At 37.6% G+C, this 19,728-nt stretch overlaps 3 protein-coding genes across 5 annotated transcripts in view; 1 reads left to right on the forward strand and 2 right to left on the reverse strand.

The window, feature by feature from the left end:
• Positions 1–8,801, forward strand: part of zcchc24 (zinc finger, CCHC domain containing 24) — a 40,892-nt gene extending 32,091 nt beyond the window's left edge. The window contains exons 3-4 of the mRNA XM_077236784.1: positions 2,576–2,740; positions 4,581–8,801. Of these exons, the coding sequence (XP_077092899.1) occupies positions 2,576–2,740; positions 4,581–4,694 (279 nt within the window). The 3' untranslated portion in view covers positions 4,695–8,801. The remainder of the gene's footprint in view (positions 1–2,575; positions 2,741–4,580) is intronic.
• A 1,114-nt stretch (positions 8,802–9,915) lies between these two features.
• Positions 9,916–12,712, reverse strand: ppifa (peptidylprolyl isomerase Fa). The gene is made up of 6 exons (XM_077236785.1): positions 12,477–12,712; positions 11,991–12,021; positions 11,703–11,791; positions 11,451–11,547; positions 10,520–10,595; positions 9,916–10,430 (listed from the first exon to the last, which is right to left on the reverse strand). Exons 1-6 carry the CDS (start codon positions 12,615–12,617, stop codon positions 10,295–10,297), a joined length of 570 nt encoding a protein of 189 aa, XP_077092900.1. The 5' UTR covers positions 12,618–12,712; the 3' UTR covers positions 9,916–10,294.
• Positions 12,713–16,806: 4,094 nt separating this feature from the next.
• zmiz1a (zinc finger, MIZ-type containing 1a) overlaps positions 16,807–19,728 on the reverse strand; it is a 143,388-nt gene continuing 140,466 nt past the window's right edge. For all 3 annotated transcript variants that reach the window (XM_077236786.1, XM_077236787.1, XM_077236788.1), the window contains 3 exons: positions 19,364–19,530; positions 18,461–18,718; positions 16,807–17,271 (listed from right to left, as the gene is read on the reverse strand). In XM_077236786.1, the coding sequence (XP_077092901.1) occupies positions 17,164–17,271; positions 18,461–18,718; positions 19,364–19,530 (533 nt within the window). In that variant the 3' untranslated portion in view covers positions 16,807–17,163. The remainder of the gene's footprint in view (positions 17,272–18,460; positions 18,719–19,363; positions 19,531–19,728) is intronic.

The raw sequence follows: 19,728 nt of genomic DNA on the forward strand, positions 1-19,728 counted from the left end.
TTCTCTGATTTGTTTAAAGAAAAAAAGTCCAGCTTTTTTCATTTTTCTTTAAATCATGTTTAACAAGACATAATTTATTTGTTTGTTCTTATTTTATTCCCTTTGCATGACCTTCAGAATGTCTTAATTTCAAATTAGCCAGGTTTCCTTCACAATGCCAGTGTACCTCTGTTGGTCTAAAATCTATTAAATACACAGCCAAAATAGGTCAGACTGCTGTAAACAGAATATCATGTGTGTTTTCTGGCACTTGTCCAGGACCTCTGCAGTGCTGGATATATTGAGCCTTTTTCACAGAGTTGTGAATTCTTCAAGCCTGCTGATCAAATCTGTCTCATAGAGATGCTGTAACTTGCAAATGCCTGTCCGGTCGTTTCCAGTTCGCTTGATTGGTGGTATAATTTTGGTTTAGCGTGACCCAGGTTTATATTCTAGCCCGATACACTCTAAGTTTTCTAAAAATGTATATTTAAAAAAAAAAAAATCTATTATTTGCATGGACAAAATGCATTGAGGCATAGGTTCATTTTGATGTACAGAGATATGATATTTAACTCTATTCATGAACTAAAACTTCTCAAAAACAGGTCATCTGGCACACACCTGAGTTTCAGGCCATGGGTCAACCCTTGACACCAAGATCATACTCCATGCTGAGTTAATTACTAAATGTTTGACGGAAAGCAGTGGTTCTGACACCAGATATCACTGATTGTTTTGCCTGTTCTCGGATTTAGGACCTCACCCATATACCAGACCACCAGCCTTACGATAGCATAGGGATTGGCACCATCATAGCACGGGTGGCCTTGCGTCAGACTTTCTGTGAAGTTCGAAAGTATGGCCAAAACAACAGCCACAACCGTCATGGTTTCCAGCTGTTGTCGACAGTTCTGTTGACAGTGGTTGACTCATGGTGTTTAAGGTTGGGGAGGGAGAGCCTTTTGCATGCAGTGTGTCAGTTGGCCAGTTGGCTCTTTGTGTATGGGAGCAGATGCTAATGAATGATATCACCTCTTTTTTTTTTTACTCATATGGGACCTGGAACTTCATTTCCAAATCCTCTCACCAGTAAAGCAGCTTTAGGTCTGCCTATCCCTTTCACAGTGTGGAATAAACACTCCGGTATCCATTGATTTGTTATGCGAGATTACAGATGGTTGGATGCATGATAGGATGTACATCCTAAATCCTGTTTAGTGTCATAGAAATTTAGCAAAAAATCTCAGGTACTCATATGTGCTCATAATGCACTGACTATACCATAGCCACTTTTCTGTTCTCTTTTGGGAGAGATGGTTAAAGGAGGCAGAGAGTATGTAACAATGACCAGAAAGTATATTGAGACCACACCACAATTATCTGTTGAGGTTTGAATTCACTTACATAATTAAAATCATTAGAATTCCCAATATACAGACTTCTCAAATTTGTGTAGTGGTTTGGAGTCTGAACTCTCCAGCAGAAGTCTGCCATACCACACATAGCATGTACTTCAGTTTAGGAAGATGTAAAAAAACTGGTGTCATATTTCAAGTCAGCAGCTCTCTGTATCAACGTTTTGTTTAGATGCTTTTTTCTGCGTTTTTGCTGCACTGTGTTGGATGAGTTGTGACAGGTTTGACCGTCTTGAGTTTAAGCATTTTAAGTGTGCTTGGTTTGGACAAACTTTGACAAAAAAGAGGGTTGTGATGCTCAAGGGAAAAATCTTTCTTTTTCTTTTGCAGTTGTAGAGGCCTAGATATTGATGTCAGCATTGACTTATTAATAAAGTCCTTATGGGAATATTTTCTCCTGTATAAGAATGAAAAGTAGCCCCTTCCTATAAATTTTTAGTAATTTCTTTTGGTTACCATAATTGTTACAGGATTTCTGGTTTTATTATCTAAAAAATACAGCATGTTAGACAGTGGAAATATGGACTGAGGGTATAGGGAAGTCAGTGGAAGTGAACATGCAGTTCTGCACAATATTTTGTTGTTTATTTTGTGCTAATATTGGCAATGTTTGCAATACAGTTTAGAATATTTTGTTTGTTAAACACATTATGCAAGCATTCATGTTCATCTTTTTAAATGTACCCAACCCCCCCCCCCCCCCCCAACATTTTTTATTTCATATTTGATAATTAATTTGCAAGATTATTGTTGTCTCACCATTGATATCCAATTCTTCATACTGCACATTATAATGTTGTGATGACCAAATTTGCTGTTATTTCTAATTTCTAAAAACAGAACAGTACAGAATTGTTTAGCAATTATTGGCCATGGCATGAAAATAATTATTAGTTAACTGGTATCAACCAGAATTTAATCAAAATATCTGAGCTTCTTATTTCCATACAACAAAAATTTACGATGATCACCAGCTACCATTTCTGTTTTAAGAAGAACAGAAGAATATTCTCTAGTCCTCCAATAACATCATAGATCATGCTCAGTGCTTTACTTATTTGCATACATTTTGGTCGCACAAATTTTCCACAATCCACAAAGCTTCAAATTGTTCACAAGCTACACAAAAATCGAGCTACACTCGTTAATCAAACTTTGTCTCTGAAATGTCCTCTCAGGCAAGACCCAAAGGAGAAGGACTGACTCCATACCAAGGCAAGAAGAGGTGCTTTGGTGAATACAAGTGCCCTAAATGCAAGAGGAAGTGGATGAGTGGGAACTCATGGGCCAACATGGGACAGGAATGCATCAAATGCCATATCAATGTTTATCCTCATAAACAGGTACAGTATCAGTCTTTTAACAGCTCATAAGTGATACTATATTACTAAAATACTACATGATAGTTTTTCTAATCTGCCAGTCAACTGTGTGAGCGCAATCTTCCAAGAAGTTATTATGAATGGGCCCCAGCAGGTAACCCTGAAACCTGAGACATAAACCCAAGACATCTGTCAAACCCAAATACCCCCTGAATTCAAGAAGGGGTCCTTTCCTTAAGGAGCTGCATTTAGATTGATTGGTTGAAGTTGAATAATGTTTTTGACCTGAATAAAGTCAATTAATTTAGATATTTCCACATGAAGTATATTTTTAGGTAATTATTTTGCAGCATACATAATAAGGCAAGAATAGAAAGCATCATTCGGCAGCCTCACTGGTTAACCTTGCTTTTAAAGAGTCACTACACAGTTCTAGGCAAGTAAGCATGCAAATGGACATGTTTTAGCAGCTCTCGGTAGGGAAGCATTCATTGAAATTACCTTCCCTACAAGTAGTTTTGCATCCAAACGCATTAGCGGTCGTTGTACCGAAGGAACCTGCTGTTGAGATGGCCAGCTCTTCCAGAGTATTATGGCTAATTCCCCTCTGACAAGCAAATTCTTTAGCATTTCAATCTCACCGACTTAACATGTTTCCTGCAGTAAGCGTGTGAGAAGGGCAGGTCACTGCAATATACATCAAAATGCCTTTAAGGGTTTGCAGCTGGCCCTCTTTCCCAGTAACCCAAGCAAACATATAAAAAAATCAGTTTTTTATTGTTCTCTCACAATGGAAATCATTCTTCCATATCGTGCTGTATGGAAATCGCTCAATACTCCAGATCGTACGCCGTAAAGTATTTTATATCTCCAGTAATTCCCGATGGATGATTAAGTGAAAGTATATTAGTAGTGCCAATGCCACACTGCTGTATAAAAAAGTCAGACCTGTGCCAGAATGTGCTCAAGAAGCAGGCGTCCGGAGATCCCTGCTTTTATCATTCTCATACTTAACGACATGCACAGGGTACACGGCTGACATCTTTACAGTATGAGAGCAGACATGGAACAGAGGTATTATATAAAGTCCTGCGCTTTTTCGGTTTTGGCAGGAATTCCTTCTGCTTATTTGGAGCATCAGGCCACTGTTGCCAAATTATTAATTCACAGAGGTATTAGACATTTCCTCTCATTATCATTCAGAAAAGCTTTTGGCTCTCGAGCAAACACTCCCTTGGGTCACAGTGCTGTCTCCTCCCAATGGCCCGTCGTAACCTGGTTTTCCGTAATTCACGGAGCGCAACAGACGAACAGGAAAGAATAACAAAATTGTAAAACGATCTTCCAAAAGCAATGGGTGGGAAAACAAATAATTGCAGAAGTATTATTTGTGATCAACAGCCAAAAAGATTTGGCTCGCACACGTTCTCAGTGTCTTTTGCGTCGCGTCCAAGACAAAGATTCAGTATAGAGTCTTCCCTCCCTGGTTGTCGTCCTGAGCGATGGAAACCTATAGGCATCTAAAAATTACTTGGAATCTTCCTGTACGCAAAATAATTGAGGGAAAAAATTAAATGAAGTATTAATAACAAAACATGTACTGCTGGCAAGCATTAAAAACACAACAAGGATGAATTGGCTCTTGATAATGGTCCTAAACAAATTTCTGACACACCCCTGTGGTTGGTCCATTGTGGTTTTAGACTTGGACATTCGAGATCCTGATACTTCGTCTCCAAAACCATATCACCAAAGAGTCTAGCCAAATGCTAAAAGAAATCTCCAGTTTCAACCTGACTGATGTTGTGGACAGAAATACACATGCGCTCAAAGTATGAATCAAATGTTCTGCTCCTCTCAGCGTCCTTTAGAGAAACCCGATGGCCTGGACGTTTCCGACCAGAGTAAGGAGCACCCGCAGCATCTGTGCGAGAAGTGCAAAGTCCTGGGCTACTACTGCCGCCGTGTGCAATAAGGAGGATCCCAATATCGTCTCCCCCCTTTCCCAACACTTCTCCTACCAAGCGCTCCAGAAAAAGTGAAAAGTGCCAAAATATTCATGTAAATATCTCTAACGCTAGTAACAGCTTTGTGTATCAGCAGCATGCGACGCATTTATTGTGTATAATGGACAATTGAATATGTTTGGAACAGTATTTCTATCCGTACGGGATGCAGTGGATTACCTCACCATTGCGTCCCCTGATTGTGTGTTTACAGACTCTCCCTTCATTCTCCCTACCAAGTGAACTTTGAGGATGTGCCGAGCACTAAAGGTGTTGCGTTAGTCGAACAAGGGCCCAGAGTGCCTTTGCAGAGTTTTTGGGTCAATAGCACATCATGTTAACTGTGAATTAACAGAGGGATAATGGATTTTCCATCCCTAGCTTTTGTCAAATATTTATTTATGTTTGTATATCGTATCGTAGTGCAATTTAATTAACTAAACTGGGATAATTTCATCTGTGTTTATATCTGGACAGGTATTGTTTAACCCCACCTCTTGCCATTAGAAACTACTGTAGAATAGAACTAAAGCTTCGATTTAGCGCGTCAGGTAGTGAATTGCCAAATGCGAGATATTTTTGTCAGGTTGGCTAAAAGCAGACTTGGTGGCACCCAGAACATTTGAATCGAGTTGTTGGCAACTATGCAAAACCATTGCAGCTTATGCACTCATCAGTTCCTTCGCATTATTGTCGCAAAATTGAACGAATTGTGTGGATGATCGAAACAAAGCCACGACTTGCTGATCATCACGGTTCTTTGAAATGTGATCATGTATGTCGACATTTGTTGCCAGAGAACTACTTCAAACGTCTTATAAAGTGTTTTGGTACAGGGGTCAGGGGTGAGCTTTTCAGTCCATGTGCAAGCATTCAAAAACATAACGCCTGTTCTTTCGCTGAGATATTTGCCTCAGGATAAAGAGTGTTTGGATGACACATCTCAGATGAAATAGATGCGTCTTATATGAACACTGCTCATTCATTTTTAAATTCCAAACGATTCATTCTTTCGCTCTTAAAAATAAAGGTTCCAAAAGGGGGTTTGCATAGCAATGCCATAGTAGAACATTTCATTGAACAGTTCTAAAAATAACCTTTTTTTTTTTTTTACGTGAAGAACATTTGATTCATCTGAAAAACCGTTTGTGCAGTAGAAAGGTCCTTCATGGAACCATCGACGCAAAAAGAACCTTTATTTTTGAGAATGTTGAATTTGACCATTGCACTAAAATGTTTCATTAAAAACAAATTCTGCTGTTTACACAATCATTCTGATCATATTTCAGAATGAAAACTTAAATTTTAAATGTCTTTTTTGCGTAACCCCATATGTTTATGTTTATACATTAGCTGCAAACATAACTGATGAATTACACCCTGTTTAAACTGTGATTTTTGGGAAGCATTTTCTATCTGAGTGGACGTATATATTAGTTGTAAAGGGAAAAGAAGGACAAAGTAAGTAATGCTAAAGAGTTTTTTTGAGATGTAATGAGACAAAATTTTGGGTACATTTGATTTGGTCAGAAGACGTTTTGGACTGAGACGTATTACTTAGAGAATTATGATAGGAGCTTGTTAATATTTGTATGGAAGTAAGTGTGTACAAGATCTCATCTATGTGCCGTTACCTCTTATTATGGCTCACACAATGTACTAAACAATCATATTTGAGTGTGACCCTGGATTATTGAACAATAAATGTAGCTTTACGTGTTCCGGTGGGAAGTTGCAGATGGATATTGTGAGAATTGACGTTGCGTTGTTAATCCTAGATGTACATATGAAGTTAAACACATTTACATGGTAAATACAATGTGTATAATTGTTTACTTATCTTTGGAGTCCACATATTTTGTGTTGAATATTAGTTCATGTTTCATTTATTAGAATAAACTCAGATCGATATGAATCTTCTCTGAAGGGAACGTCTAGTGCCTTAACACAGTTTGGTTTTGAAAAAAATCTGGATTTTTCGCTAGAGGATGTCATGAATGATGCTGAAGAATTACAGAGCCGATTAGATGTCTGACAATATAAACCAGCTAATTCTACTTTTGATTTTCTGACGGGAAATTTAAGGCGTAAAAACTGCCAAGCAGTCAATAATTACATCACTGTTAGATAAAAAGCAAGGCTGTTTGTGTAAGTCGCTGCTTTCTTCTTTGGACGTCGTCATTGTTTCTGAGACCCTTTATTTCATGGTTACTGTGTTTTTGCCGGTGTTGCTAATGGCTTCACTGTGCGTACATTCTTACACGCCAAGGTTTACTTCAGGCCTCATTTAGGCTGGAATGAGTTACTCTGCTTTTTGATAAACACCGTAATGAAAATAACCAGTGAAATAAACTATTACTGTGGATTCATCATAATCATTGCTGATCACCCACCCATAGCTGGTAGTCTACACATAATAATTTCCTTGCAGTTTTGGGATCAATTCCATTTATTGTCATTTCTGTATGCCTGAACAGATGACTGAATGCACCACTAGATCAAGGCCTAATTATTAAATTTGCTTTACTATTGCAAAATAGTTGCATTGCACTATATACATGACTAAAAAAAGATAACAGCCCTGAGTTTTGCTGATTTGTGTAAATGAACTTCCCCTGTTGATTTCTGTTATATTGAATGAAAGACAGAGCTTGTGGTATTGATAGTGTCCACGCATTTAAAACTATACAAAGTGCTTTTTTGCGCATGTGTTTTTGTCTTGAAATACATATACTTGACTTTTATAGCTCACTTTCAGTATAAACGTGTTATTTTCTATTAAAGGTATGTGTATTTTGGAAACAATATAGATAATGAAGATTTTTGAGCAATTTGATAGATTTTTTTGTTTGTTTGTTTTCCCTTACAAAGAAAGTAGTGTTTTATGTATATATTCGATTGCCATCATTATCAAGTTACCTGTTTCAAAATGTTATGATGCAATATTAAAACTTTGTATGTGAAAAAGGGCAAATTCCTGAGATGCAAAAGATCTGGGAGGTTTTCTTTGATGTTTTACAATAATCTTTGGTTATATCCTACAGAAATATTTATGGAAGGATTTTCTTTTTTTAACAATTCAATTCTTTTTTTGTATAAAATATGCAACAGAAGCTACTCTATGAAGAAAATATTGATGACTACATAGAATATTATTCAAAGGTTGGTACATAATTATTATGCCCTTACAAGCCATTTTATTTGTTTTGTTATTCTAGATGTTATTGGTATATAGTAACCTTACCTGTTACGAGCATACATGTGCTTCAACGTTGTTTCAGATTGTTGTGCGTCTGCTATATAGCATGAATGGTTTGATTTGCATTTATAGGAAACCTAAAACACTCGCTTTAACATCACCATAAACAGCTGTTTTTAACATAGCAGAGACTGACTCACACACTGTAAGTCGTAGGGCCTTTTTACTGAGGGGTTTTATAGATGCAAAACAGCGGCAAAAAGACACGACTAACCGAGTCATTGATCATAACACTGAATTGCACATACAAACCTTTTACATGGTCAAAATGTGTTAGTGATTCAGGTCCATACTGTATGAAATGGAGCTCTAGTTAGCCGTCTCCAGTTACTGCCAAGTCAAGGAATGATGTCAAAATGTTTTTCTTCACATGGAAAAAAAAAAATTTGGTGTGGGGCTGAAGTTTGCATGTGCATGTTTTTAAATGAATCAAGAAATATAATTTGTGCAATGTATTCTTATTTAATATTAATGTTTAATTCTTGCCAAGAAATCTTTTGTAGAATACACCTCTCTAATTGTTAGTTATTAATAAATGCCTCCATTTACTCCTAGGATATCCAGTACCATTAATAGATTTACTGAATGTACTGATTTAACACTCTTGTTTGTAATGTCTGTAATATCTGTCATCATATTGGAGTGGACCGAGCTACAGAAAGCATTGATGATGGAATGTACTAGAATGTGAGACAAGATGAAATCTGTAGCTCAGTGTCCATGAAACGGCATTCCGATATGTGCCTTATTTGTTAGTTAGAAAAACTGAAGACTGTGCTTTTAGAAGTTTATTCAATTAAAACATTGACTAAATGAATCATGACTCTGTTTCATCTCTTGTAATAGCACACAGTGATATATGTCTGTTAAGTTTGGTCCAAATATAAATACAGCCTGTTTTTTGGGTTATAACCTATTCTTTGGCCCGTCTCTGGGTGTTGGGAAATTGTGTCCATTTTGAATCAGGCAAATGCAGTATGGACTGATTAATTATTTAGATATGGTCCTTGGGAATGGTGCTTGTGTAATGGAAAACCAAAGTCTGAAGCCATGGGGGAACAGCTGTCATTCTGACATCACAATCATTTATCGAGGGGCGTTTCTTTAAGTTTAGCGGTCGCCTGGTCTTTGCAACAGCACAGGTTTGAAGACACAGATGTGTATTTTTTTTTTCACTCAACCTAATTACTTGTGATGATTGTAAACACATGAGCGCTCTATGTGAAGGTTAGGACTTGGCAATTGCGCTGGCTTTACTCTTGAAGCCAACTTTAAGTAATTGGTCTACACATTCCAAATCCCTTAAACTTCACTAGAGGGTGGAGACCCAAATTATATTAAGTTTGTTGCAACAATGCAGACTAAAACAGAGTGGGAATGAGAATGTCTCTATAGCAACAGTGCAATCGGAGAAGTCAAACAAATCAGTTGCGATTTCAGACCCCATATGGTTTCGTTTAGGATAGAGCACTGGTCTCCACAAAGGTTCATAATTTACTTTCATAAGGCATTACTGTGATAAGCTACACCTACACACCGTCTAAAATGAACTGCTCATTTTCATTTCAGGGTATGTGGATGTCAGCTGGCTGCAGTTATAATGGAATACATCTGACAAACTCGTATTCCCAAGTGCCTCCACAACTATTGTATTAACGTGTTCAGAAGATTCTTGCTGAAAGTTTAATGTAGAAGGTGGAGATGTTTCGTAGCCAAACAGGATGTCATATCCTGCTTTAGGGGGACAGGAAATCTTGTCGCTGGATAGAGTCTAAAAAAAGGTTTGGGATCATTCTCGGGAAGATTTAAGCATGCCACGCAACTAGATATACTGCTACAGTTGTAGTCGGCCCTCATTTGAAAAACAGCCTTGGGTCATAAAAAAAGGGCACAGGATGCAAATATCCTGGAAAAAATTCCATATGTCAAAACCAGTTTCATGTGCATTTATTTACTTAAAATACCTCTTGGGGTTTCTCTGGCATAGCTTTTAGAAGATAAACAATCTCCATATAGCCTTTATAAAATGGCTTTAACAGTATAAATTTGCTGATGGGCTATGGTATTTGACCCATAAGCAAGATCTCTTGTCTAGGGGCAAGTAATAACCATACTTACTGAGTCTTTTGCTTACTTAGCAAGCATAAAACACCTTAATGAATCAAAAGACTGACAAATTAAAATGGCAATAAGTAGGTAGGTAACATAAATGTAGAAAAAAAATATATCATTTCTTTTCAAAACACATGCATAAGCAGTTTCAGTCATGAAAAAGTTTGATCATATTAAAATGAACAGATGTTTCCCAGGTTACTTGAGTTCTCCACAGTCTGTAATGACAATCTTTTTTACAGTTCCTCCATCATGTAAGCCATAGGACTCCATAAGAGAGACTGTGTCCATACCACCTTTGACCTGCCCGAACACAACATGCTTGCCATCGAGCCTAAAAGAGAACGTCAGGAACATTAATCCCATAAAAAGATGAAAACTCTTGGGATGGGTAATAATTAAATCACCTCTCCACCAGCATACCATTCTGTTTTTCCAGTGCAGATGAAAAACTGGGATCCATTTGTGTTGGGCCCAGAGTTTGCCATAGACAGAACACCTAAACAAGAAAGAGAGAGAAAGAGAATCAGACCACCTACTGCATGCTTTATATAAGCAAATTTGTCACTTTAAATAATTGAATGATATAGAGATTCGGGGAAAATCTAACAATCAACAGTTCCACAATAAAAACCAAGGAATAAGAAAAGAAAAAAAAGAGTATGAAAAGCAGCAGGGGGTTCTGGATGAAAGACAACATCTGGGTTGGGTAAGTTACGGCTCTACTACAATTACATCCAGTCATGTATTACACAACCCAACACTATTTGCCCATATTAATCCATCAAGATGGTGTTGTGCTGGTGTAGGATCCCCCTGGCACCAAAAATGCACTACAATATGCTGGCTTTGACCTGCTTAGAAAGTAGGTCATTTGTTTGAAGATTACAAAATCTGTTTCTGCAACCGAGGGATCCGTACCACCACCTTGTGGCTTTAAACAGATGTGCACATGCAGTTTTTAGCACATCCTGAAAGGCTCATAATGATGAAATTGTGCTGAATCAGATCCCAGGGGAACTAGATGCCATGTCTAGCTGAAAAGACGTTGGATCTCCAAAGAATTGGACTGTCCTCCATTCATAAAGATTTCATTGCATTATAAAATATTCTGAGGTACCAATGGGACTATAGTAACCTCAGACCTGTTACCGCAAACACATTTTACATTTGATTATTTTTTGACATTCTTCAGCCCCCCCCCCCCCAATAAAATCAACACAGAAATGCTAAATTATTATTTGAATGAATAATGCAAAATGATTATATGAATGGGTATGATTGCATGTGTAGTCTAAAGCTGTAACATCAGCTTTACCCCTATATTTCTGTGACAGTACAGTAGTGACATCACCTGGTCCTGTGTGCTTCAGCTTGAAATTCTCATCGCTAAATTTCTTTCCATAAATAGACTTTCCACCGGTGCCATTATGATTTGTGAAATCTCCACCCTGACAGCAAAACATCAATAATTATATAATCTTAGGATCAAAACATAACTCGTAACCAACAGAAAACAACACATAGAGGGATATGGCATTTTAAGATTGATATATAAAAAAAAACAGACAAAGCAATGCAAAATGATCAATAGCACTAATAGTACCTGACACATGAACTCAGGGATGATTCTGTGGAAATCTGAACCCTTGTATCCAAACCCATGCTCTCCTGTGCAGAGGGCCCGGAAGTTTGCTGAAAAACAAGAACCATGAGAACTGATCTATTATATAAAATTGTGGCATAGTATTGCACATTATATTGTATATAGTTTTTTTTATTGTACATTTTAATTTGTATTTTTTGATGGGCCTATACATTCTTATACATTCTACGTATATGAATTAGTTATATAATAATAATTATTATTTTTATGAAACCCATGTTTGCTTACCAGCCGTTTTGGGTACAGCGTCAGCATATAGCTGCAAATAAAATATGAAAACCGGCATTCAGAATATTTAACAACAACCTCAATTATTATTGATAATATGCTTAATAATAAGATAATTGGTAACACTTTATATTTTACCGTGTCCCTCTTACGTTACATGTAGTTTATCTATTTGTAAATTGTTCATAATTAGCCTACATGCAACTAATCCTAAAATACACCCTAACCCTATAGTACATGTAGTTAATTATACACTGTAACACAGACATCTTAAAATAAAGTGTGCACGATTATTTATAAAATGTGCCATATTAAGGACAGAATCAAATGCTGATAAAAACATAAAATTTCCCCTCACTCTTTTCATTGCACCATCAACTTTTATATTAATTTCGACTTCTCAGTCTCTGTTTTAAGCATTTATGTTACATGACAAATAACTATAGCTTTATATGTACTGTTCAGCTTTAATAAATCATGACTTGCCTCAATAATAATTCTTCCAATGGACTCGCCGTCAGCTGCAATGTCCATAAACACAACAGGGTTCTTCATCGGCCCTGAAACCAGTCGGTTTGCAGCGATTGCGACAGAGCAATATTTCAAACGATTTTTCAGTTGTAACATTCTTGCTGTGGTGTTGTAAACCCATCAACGAATAGATGCAATAATCAGCGTTCAAGCCAAGGTTTAGCCACAGTCATGTGACAGTAACATGTTCTTCTATGGTAAAAGCAAGGAGAGCCATAATATTGTCAAGTTAAAATCAACAGCGACACCATGTGGTCTGACGAGTCGACAGAAGTATTTCATTTTGATTTGATTAGCATACTTTCTAAGCTCTTTGGGGGTCATCAATATTCAGATGTAAACTGTTCACATCATAGACATCATATAGATAGACGCCCTATCGACCGCTACTGCCTATTGGCGCAGGCGAGCCGTGGGGCCGCCATCTTAAACCGGTCACCCGCTCCGCTCAGTGTAATCTGTTTGGCAGGTGCAATGAGCTGGCAGCGCATTTAATTAATCATATCTCACTGAATACCGAACTGATTTTTACGCGGTTTTTTTTTTGCTCCAAAGGTCATACACGTAGCTACGATACAGGACACATTGAATATTTTGTTCACAAAATACAACTAATAGTTCGGTAATGTTAAATCTTACTTGTGTAAGTAATCCCCGAGTGATGGTCCGCCGATTTGAGCAGGAATATACTGCACAGTGCTCTGAAATCTACTGCTGCTATGCAACGCAAATAGGAGTATGACCTGCTTAATATGGCGGCCGCATTTCTTGCGCCCCAGCGGCCAATAGGGCATCTAGTCTCTATATGATATCTATGGTTCACATTGTTGTGTTACTTTTCTCCGCGCTAGTCTAATCGCGTTGTGATGACGAGAAAAGCCATGGCCTAGATATTTAATTGCACAGGATTTGTATGTCTAGACTACTTATCTTTTTAGTTTAGGCTACTTAGTGCTTAATGCATGATTCGACTTTGAGAATGCACTATTTGTTTTTGAATGAATCTTTCCAGTGAACAAATCGTTCTCGCTGATTTTCAAGCTCTTCATCAAAAAGATCTTAATTTGTGTTCCGATGATAAGGGACATGACGGTGAGTAATGACAGGATCTTAATTTTAATCCATTACACATGTGTCATTTTATTTGATTAATTATTATATAAACACGGTTTTAATAAATATATGAAGGTAATATAGATAAGCTTTAGAATCAATAAAGCTATAAAGGATCTCAGGATCAAAGCCTGATGTTGACAAGAGAAAGTTGATGATCAGCTCATTGGTGCCTGATTGGTTTGGTTTTGCAATTTGAAACTAATCCTGTAACCCTGAGTTTGTTCAACTACCATGATGCGGCCCCAGTGTTTATTTTATTTTTTTATAAAGAATTCACTTAGTGAATGATTCAACGAATAACTCCCCTGTAGCTATCTACTGGGATAACTAAGTGTAATCTGCATAACTCTGAACAAAACTTTTCTGGTGAACCTGTTTTAAAAAACTGGAGTCGCTGAAGAAGCCTTTTAATCCATAGGAAACATTTGCATCCCTGTGGTTACTAACTGTTTGCTTTGTTCTTTGTGGTTGTTTTCTTGCGGTAACTGTAAAGCCTGTGGTTTTCACAGCTATGAATGCACACCAAATGAAACATCAGAAACACTGCAAGGTTGTTTCATCTGAATACATATTTATTAGATAAATATTAGGATGTCACAGCATCTAACTACATACAGTTTTGCAAGACTAAAAATCACAATTAGTTTTTTGTTTTTTTCCTCTGACCAGTTTAGAATATGAAATGATTGTACAACAGAATGTACAAGCAAAGACAACTGCAACATTTGGTGCCAATCACTTTAGATTGTACCTCATTTTTGTTTTGAATTTTCCTGATCATATATCAAAATTTTACAAACTCTGGATTTTGGTTACAATCTTTTGGAACCGCTCCTGGACCCATGTTCCCTGTTGTCCAAATGATTTCCCCAGGACTTTCTTCATTATCTTCTCTAGCACCTTATTAAGTACACAAGAAATGGAGCAATACACATAAGCTAAATATTACACAAATGTAAAACAAATGTGTCTCTTTTTATCCCCTCCCCAAATTCCTCAGTCATGTGGGATGAATATTTTACAAAAAGTGAACAAATGCTTAGAGGTTCCACAGACGCTAACACACACAGATTCATTTTACCCAATTTAGATTCTGATGGGAGGATGCAAGCTTTACAAATTCTAAATACACAATGCACATTCCCCTGGGGAAAATGAATACATTTCTGTTAACGTGTCTCTATTTATCATTTACATATGTACATGCATCCCTAATGTGCCCCTTCCCCCTTTTTTCCTTCGACTCTCTCTGAACCCTCACCTGTGGCCAAGTAGTGAACACAGTCTAATTCACTCAACCCCTTCTGTTCGTGCCTCAGCGCCCACTGTCTCTTCGACGACTGTACATCGATAGCATGTGACAGCTCAGAGCCGACAGCTTTAGGAGTCTTAAAGTTCAGTTTATGCCTATTTGTGTCTACAAAGTGGGAACGAATATGTGGCAGTGCATCTTTGAAAAAGGATATACAAGTGAACTACAGACAAACGCTATAGAACTTGAACCCACTTTTCCTGTTGGAGTTCTAAGTATTTCAATTGTCAACGACAAACAGCTTTTTTTTTTCTTCTTTTTTTTCTTTTTTACATAATTCTACACCAAGAAGAACAGAAACAAACAAAAAAAAAAAACTAAAAACTAATATTGCAATTCATAAAAAAATAACTTAAAATGGAAACATGTTTCAAATGGTGATGTTTCAACAACAAAACACATCCCAAACAGTATTCAGATGCCAGCCTTCTTCAACAGTCTTTGAGTAACATCAGTATCATGGAAATGTCATTATTACAAATATCATAAATACTGACAATTATTTGAGTGGGCTGTTTTAATTTAAAAACAAACAAACAAACAAACAAACAAAAAAATTCATTTAAAAAATCCATCTTGTATACATGGATATTGTTAGCCTTCACTGAGCTGCTGTTACAAAAGTTTTACTGAAATGTACAGTTGCTGTAATAATTGTATGCACTCGCGAATGCATTTATGGGTATTGGGATAATGTATAGCTTAATTATATAATTGAATTTAAAAAGTAAAATCTATAAATATAGAACATATTCTAAAAATGCTTTCTTCATTGTTTGTTGTATAATAACTATGATTTCACATGTAAACAAAATGATAAAAGTGGGACCAATTACACATTAGATCAAATTCTATGGGTAACAATTTGAAAATGGGCATGTCAAAAATAGGTTTGGGTCACCTTTTCAAATCAGGGTGCATAACTTTGGTATTCCATGGACATCTTGTGATAAATGTACATATTTTTGTACATTTGTTCAATTGTAACAACAGAAACAAATTATATGAACAATATATTGTGCATTATAAAATAAAACTTTAACATGACAGTTCATGAATAAAAGGCTGAATAAAAACAGAACAGAAAAAAAAGAAATCACTAAAATAAGGGGCGATTGGCAACAGTGAATGTTTCAACATTGTATGTTTGTCAGAAAAGGGGTACAAACATCAAGGGCCTACGACGACCAAGCCTCATGCATGAAGAGAACTCACAGAGAAGACAGATGACACAAGACTGACTACCCTCTGAAATGTGAATTGCTTTCTTCTTGCACTGTGACCGCTAGAGTGGAAAATCCACAGGACATTGCGGGAGGAGGAACAGTCTGTCGGAAGATGCACAATGATATGGTACAGTGCTGAAATGTTTGCTATTCTGTCTCGAGCAGGAAAAGAATGCATGCCGTGATGCCCTCAAGCATTTGTTTAGAACATGATGCATATGTCTGAAGGTGCTGGACATATGAATCACATTACAAAATGAGGTGCAAAGCCGCGCAGTGTACCAGAACAGGACACATTCTCGTGTCCTGTGGCGTGAGAGTTTGGGAGTGTTTGGAGGACTTTTGCAAAACTCCCATCGTTAGTCTCTGGGATGGGAGGGTTATATCATTCTGGTGATTGCGAGATAAGCTTTCTTCCCTTTTGTTTTTTCCTTTACAGGCTTCCAGGTGCAGTTTGATGCATTCTCTTGTGCTTTTTCAAGGGAGATGGACAAAAAAAAAACAGTGTGGACATCCAGCTGATGAGGATTTGGGAAGCCGTGGTGGTATAGCTTGGAAGAACAAACCTTCAAGAGATTGCGGACACACAGAGGCCGGTACAGGAAGAAATATATATATATATATATATATATTTTTTTTTTCTCTATTCAGGTCTTCTTTTCACAAAAGGAAAAAAATCTGAATTAAAAATGCTACAATACTTTCCTAGTGAGCACACACATAGTTCTGTGTGACGTATTCATATGAACTGATTATAGCTGCACATGTATTTCCATTAGTATTGAAAGATATCACTTTAGTGCCAACCAACATGGCTGCCTTATATGTGTGGAAAAGGTTGCTTGTAAAAGAGTGAGATATTTACACGAGGAAGAGGCAAAAGGATGGCTGTTTCCTGTTTGTTAAGTACAGAGTCAGTCTTCAGGTGCCTCTCGATTCCTGACAGCCAAACAAATTAGGCCCTCTCCAAAAGGCCGACTGAAGGAAGTCAGTTGTTCTCAAAGAGGGAAAGCAGTTCATCATTGCTGCTGCTTGGGAGGTCCGGAGGGTCTAAGTATGACAGCAGCTCATCTGGGTTTGCCAGTTCTGGCAGGAGCTGCGAAGGGAGACAGACAGACACATCCAGTTACAATCTTTCAACAATCTCAAAGAACCTTAATGGAAATATACTGGATTCAATACAAGTAAAGCTAAATCGACAGCATTGGTGGTATAACAAACAAACAAAAATTTTAGAATGGATTGGAAGTGAATAGGTGAGGATTTACAAGCAGAAATAAGCTGACAATTTGCAGATCATTTTAAGACAAATTATATCTGTAAAAAGTTGTGTATTATTTGAGCTGTAAAGCTGTTTAAATTGTTTATACCATTTTGGGGTTTATGGCATTAATTTGTCAAAACAAAAAAGTTGTAAATTAGATTTGGGTTCATGTTAACGCACATTTTTATGTTACGTAGCTATACTATTAAAACGGTGAGTATTTTTTAACATTAATCTATTGGTGTTTCACTGTAACCCAGATGTGTGAAAGAAAAGGAAAGACAAATGGAAATGTATTTTTGACCCTATCAACATTATGCCTCAAAATGCTGTAGATTGAGCTTAAAGGTAGGGTAGGTGATTTGTTCCAGAAACATTTTTTGTTATGCTGGTTGAAAGTCTCTTCACATCCTTATAGCAAAAGCTAAGTTAAGTGGTCTAAATGTATTTATATGTATATATATATATATATTGTCTGTGGAAGGCATAGGACCATAAAATGTTTGTCCAATCATTGCATTCAGTCCGCGCCCCCTGTCATCGCACATCATCAGCACGTTTAATGCTATGCAGAGTTAGACAGACGTCAGTCACCAAGCACCACAACCGAAACACCAGCCACCTTTTAAAGTTCAACTAGAACCAAAATAAACTGCTTATGCTGCATTCACGCCATAACTAATGTCATTTGGAAGAGATGGAAACCTGTGACATTATACTCGAAGCAGTTCGTCACTCGAATGTATGCCGAAATGAATCTGCTGCAGTCAGGTGGTACAGGTTGGGGCTCTTTAAGTTGTTTATGTTTTTTATTATTATTGTAACATTATGGGCTTTGAGACATGAGGTAGTTTAACGCCATCTCTCGTGACGCTTTCTGCAAGACGCTTTCTCGAGATCTTATTGGAAATGCTCAGGGCTTGGGACCATAAGAAAAGCGTGATGATAACATGATTGTGCGAGTTATGTTAGTAGCTGGAATGAAAGCGTAAAATAAACAACCATTGGTGTGTATACTCACATCCAGAGAAGGCTCGGGCATGTCTGCAGGTCCCTGGCCACCTGCCTGCCCATCAGAGGCAGGGTTGAATGTCATGTCAGCATGTGGGTGACTGTTTTGGCCTTGCTGCTGTGGGGGCGGGGGCTGGCGTGGGGGCTGGGAGGATGGGGGGCCGCTGTGATGCAATGGCTGAGCTGATTGGCTGTTGGGGTGGGGGGACGCATGCATGCCTGGCTGCATGGAAGCATGGGATTGATCAGCGCTCACAGGATGGGGCATCTGCAGAGGGAGGAAAGAGGAGCGATGAGACTGAGAGAGCTTGAGTGGCGGCCATAGACAGATCGGAGAGCAAGACAAGTGCCATGCAGATGATTCCAGAAAACGCACACCTTCAATTAAACTCAAATGATTTGGAAAATGACATTTTCAGATGTTTGGTAAAAGTTAAACTGTTTAAAGACATTTTTATCTCTCGTAAGTTTTGGGGAGAAATAGCATAGACACTAGATGAAACTTTCTAGTATGCATGTGCTGTTTGAGGTTCACACACACTATCAAATGATGGTGCAGACTTTGAAATTTTGTGTTTGACTGTGCAAAACCAAAGTATATATTTAGTTTAATACTAAGAGGAAATGGTTAATTTAGGTATTTTGGGGGGGCTTTTTTGAAAATCAACACAAAAAACAGAGACATGCAGATTTATCAATAAAAAGAACATTGCTCACAGTGTAACAAGACTATTGTGATTAATCCCAAAATTAGAGTCATGCACATATTTAAATTGTCATTTTTACTCCAGTATTGTTGGATGTGTGACTAATATCAAACTTAAAAAGAGACTGTGTGGGAGTCTTTAACTTTTGTCCCCAGGTTTAAAAACCATGTCTCAAACATCAGTGCTTGTTGCTTGAAGTGATTTACCGAGTCGGGCATGCCGTGGGCGAGAGGCTTGTCAGGGGCCATGAGGCTGCTGGGCACGTCTGGTGGATGTGAGAGCTGGGGTCCATGCATGAAGTCATTCATGGGAGCTCCGCCACCAGAGTTACTGTGGGAGAAGTCAAAGTTTCCATGGCCCTGGTAACTATTGCCTGATGCACAAAACAGAGAAACAGCATAAGGAGCGATGGCCTCAGAAGCACAAAGAGTTAGAAAGATTTAGACAGCTTGGATGGCAAATCAGCCTGTTAAAAGCTCGCAGGCGTAAGTTCTTCTGACTGTTACGACTGAAGGAAAAAAATTAAGTGTACCTAAACAATGAAGCTTGTAAAACACTAAGGACTAGTTTA

Source organism: Siphateles boraxobius, unplaced genomic scaffold (assembly GCF_051911475.1).
Source record: "Siphateles boraxobius isolate OS27281-9 unplaced genomic scaffold, OSU_SipBor_1 20, whole genome shotgun sequence".
NCBI lineage: Eukaryota > Metazoa > Chordata > Actinopteri > Cypriniformes > Leuciscidae > Siphateles > Siphateles boraxobius.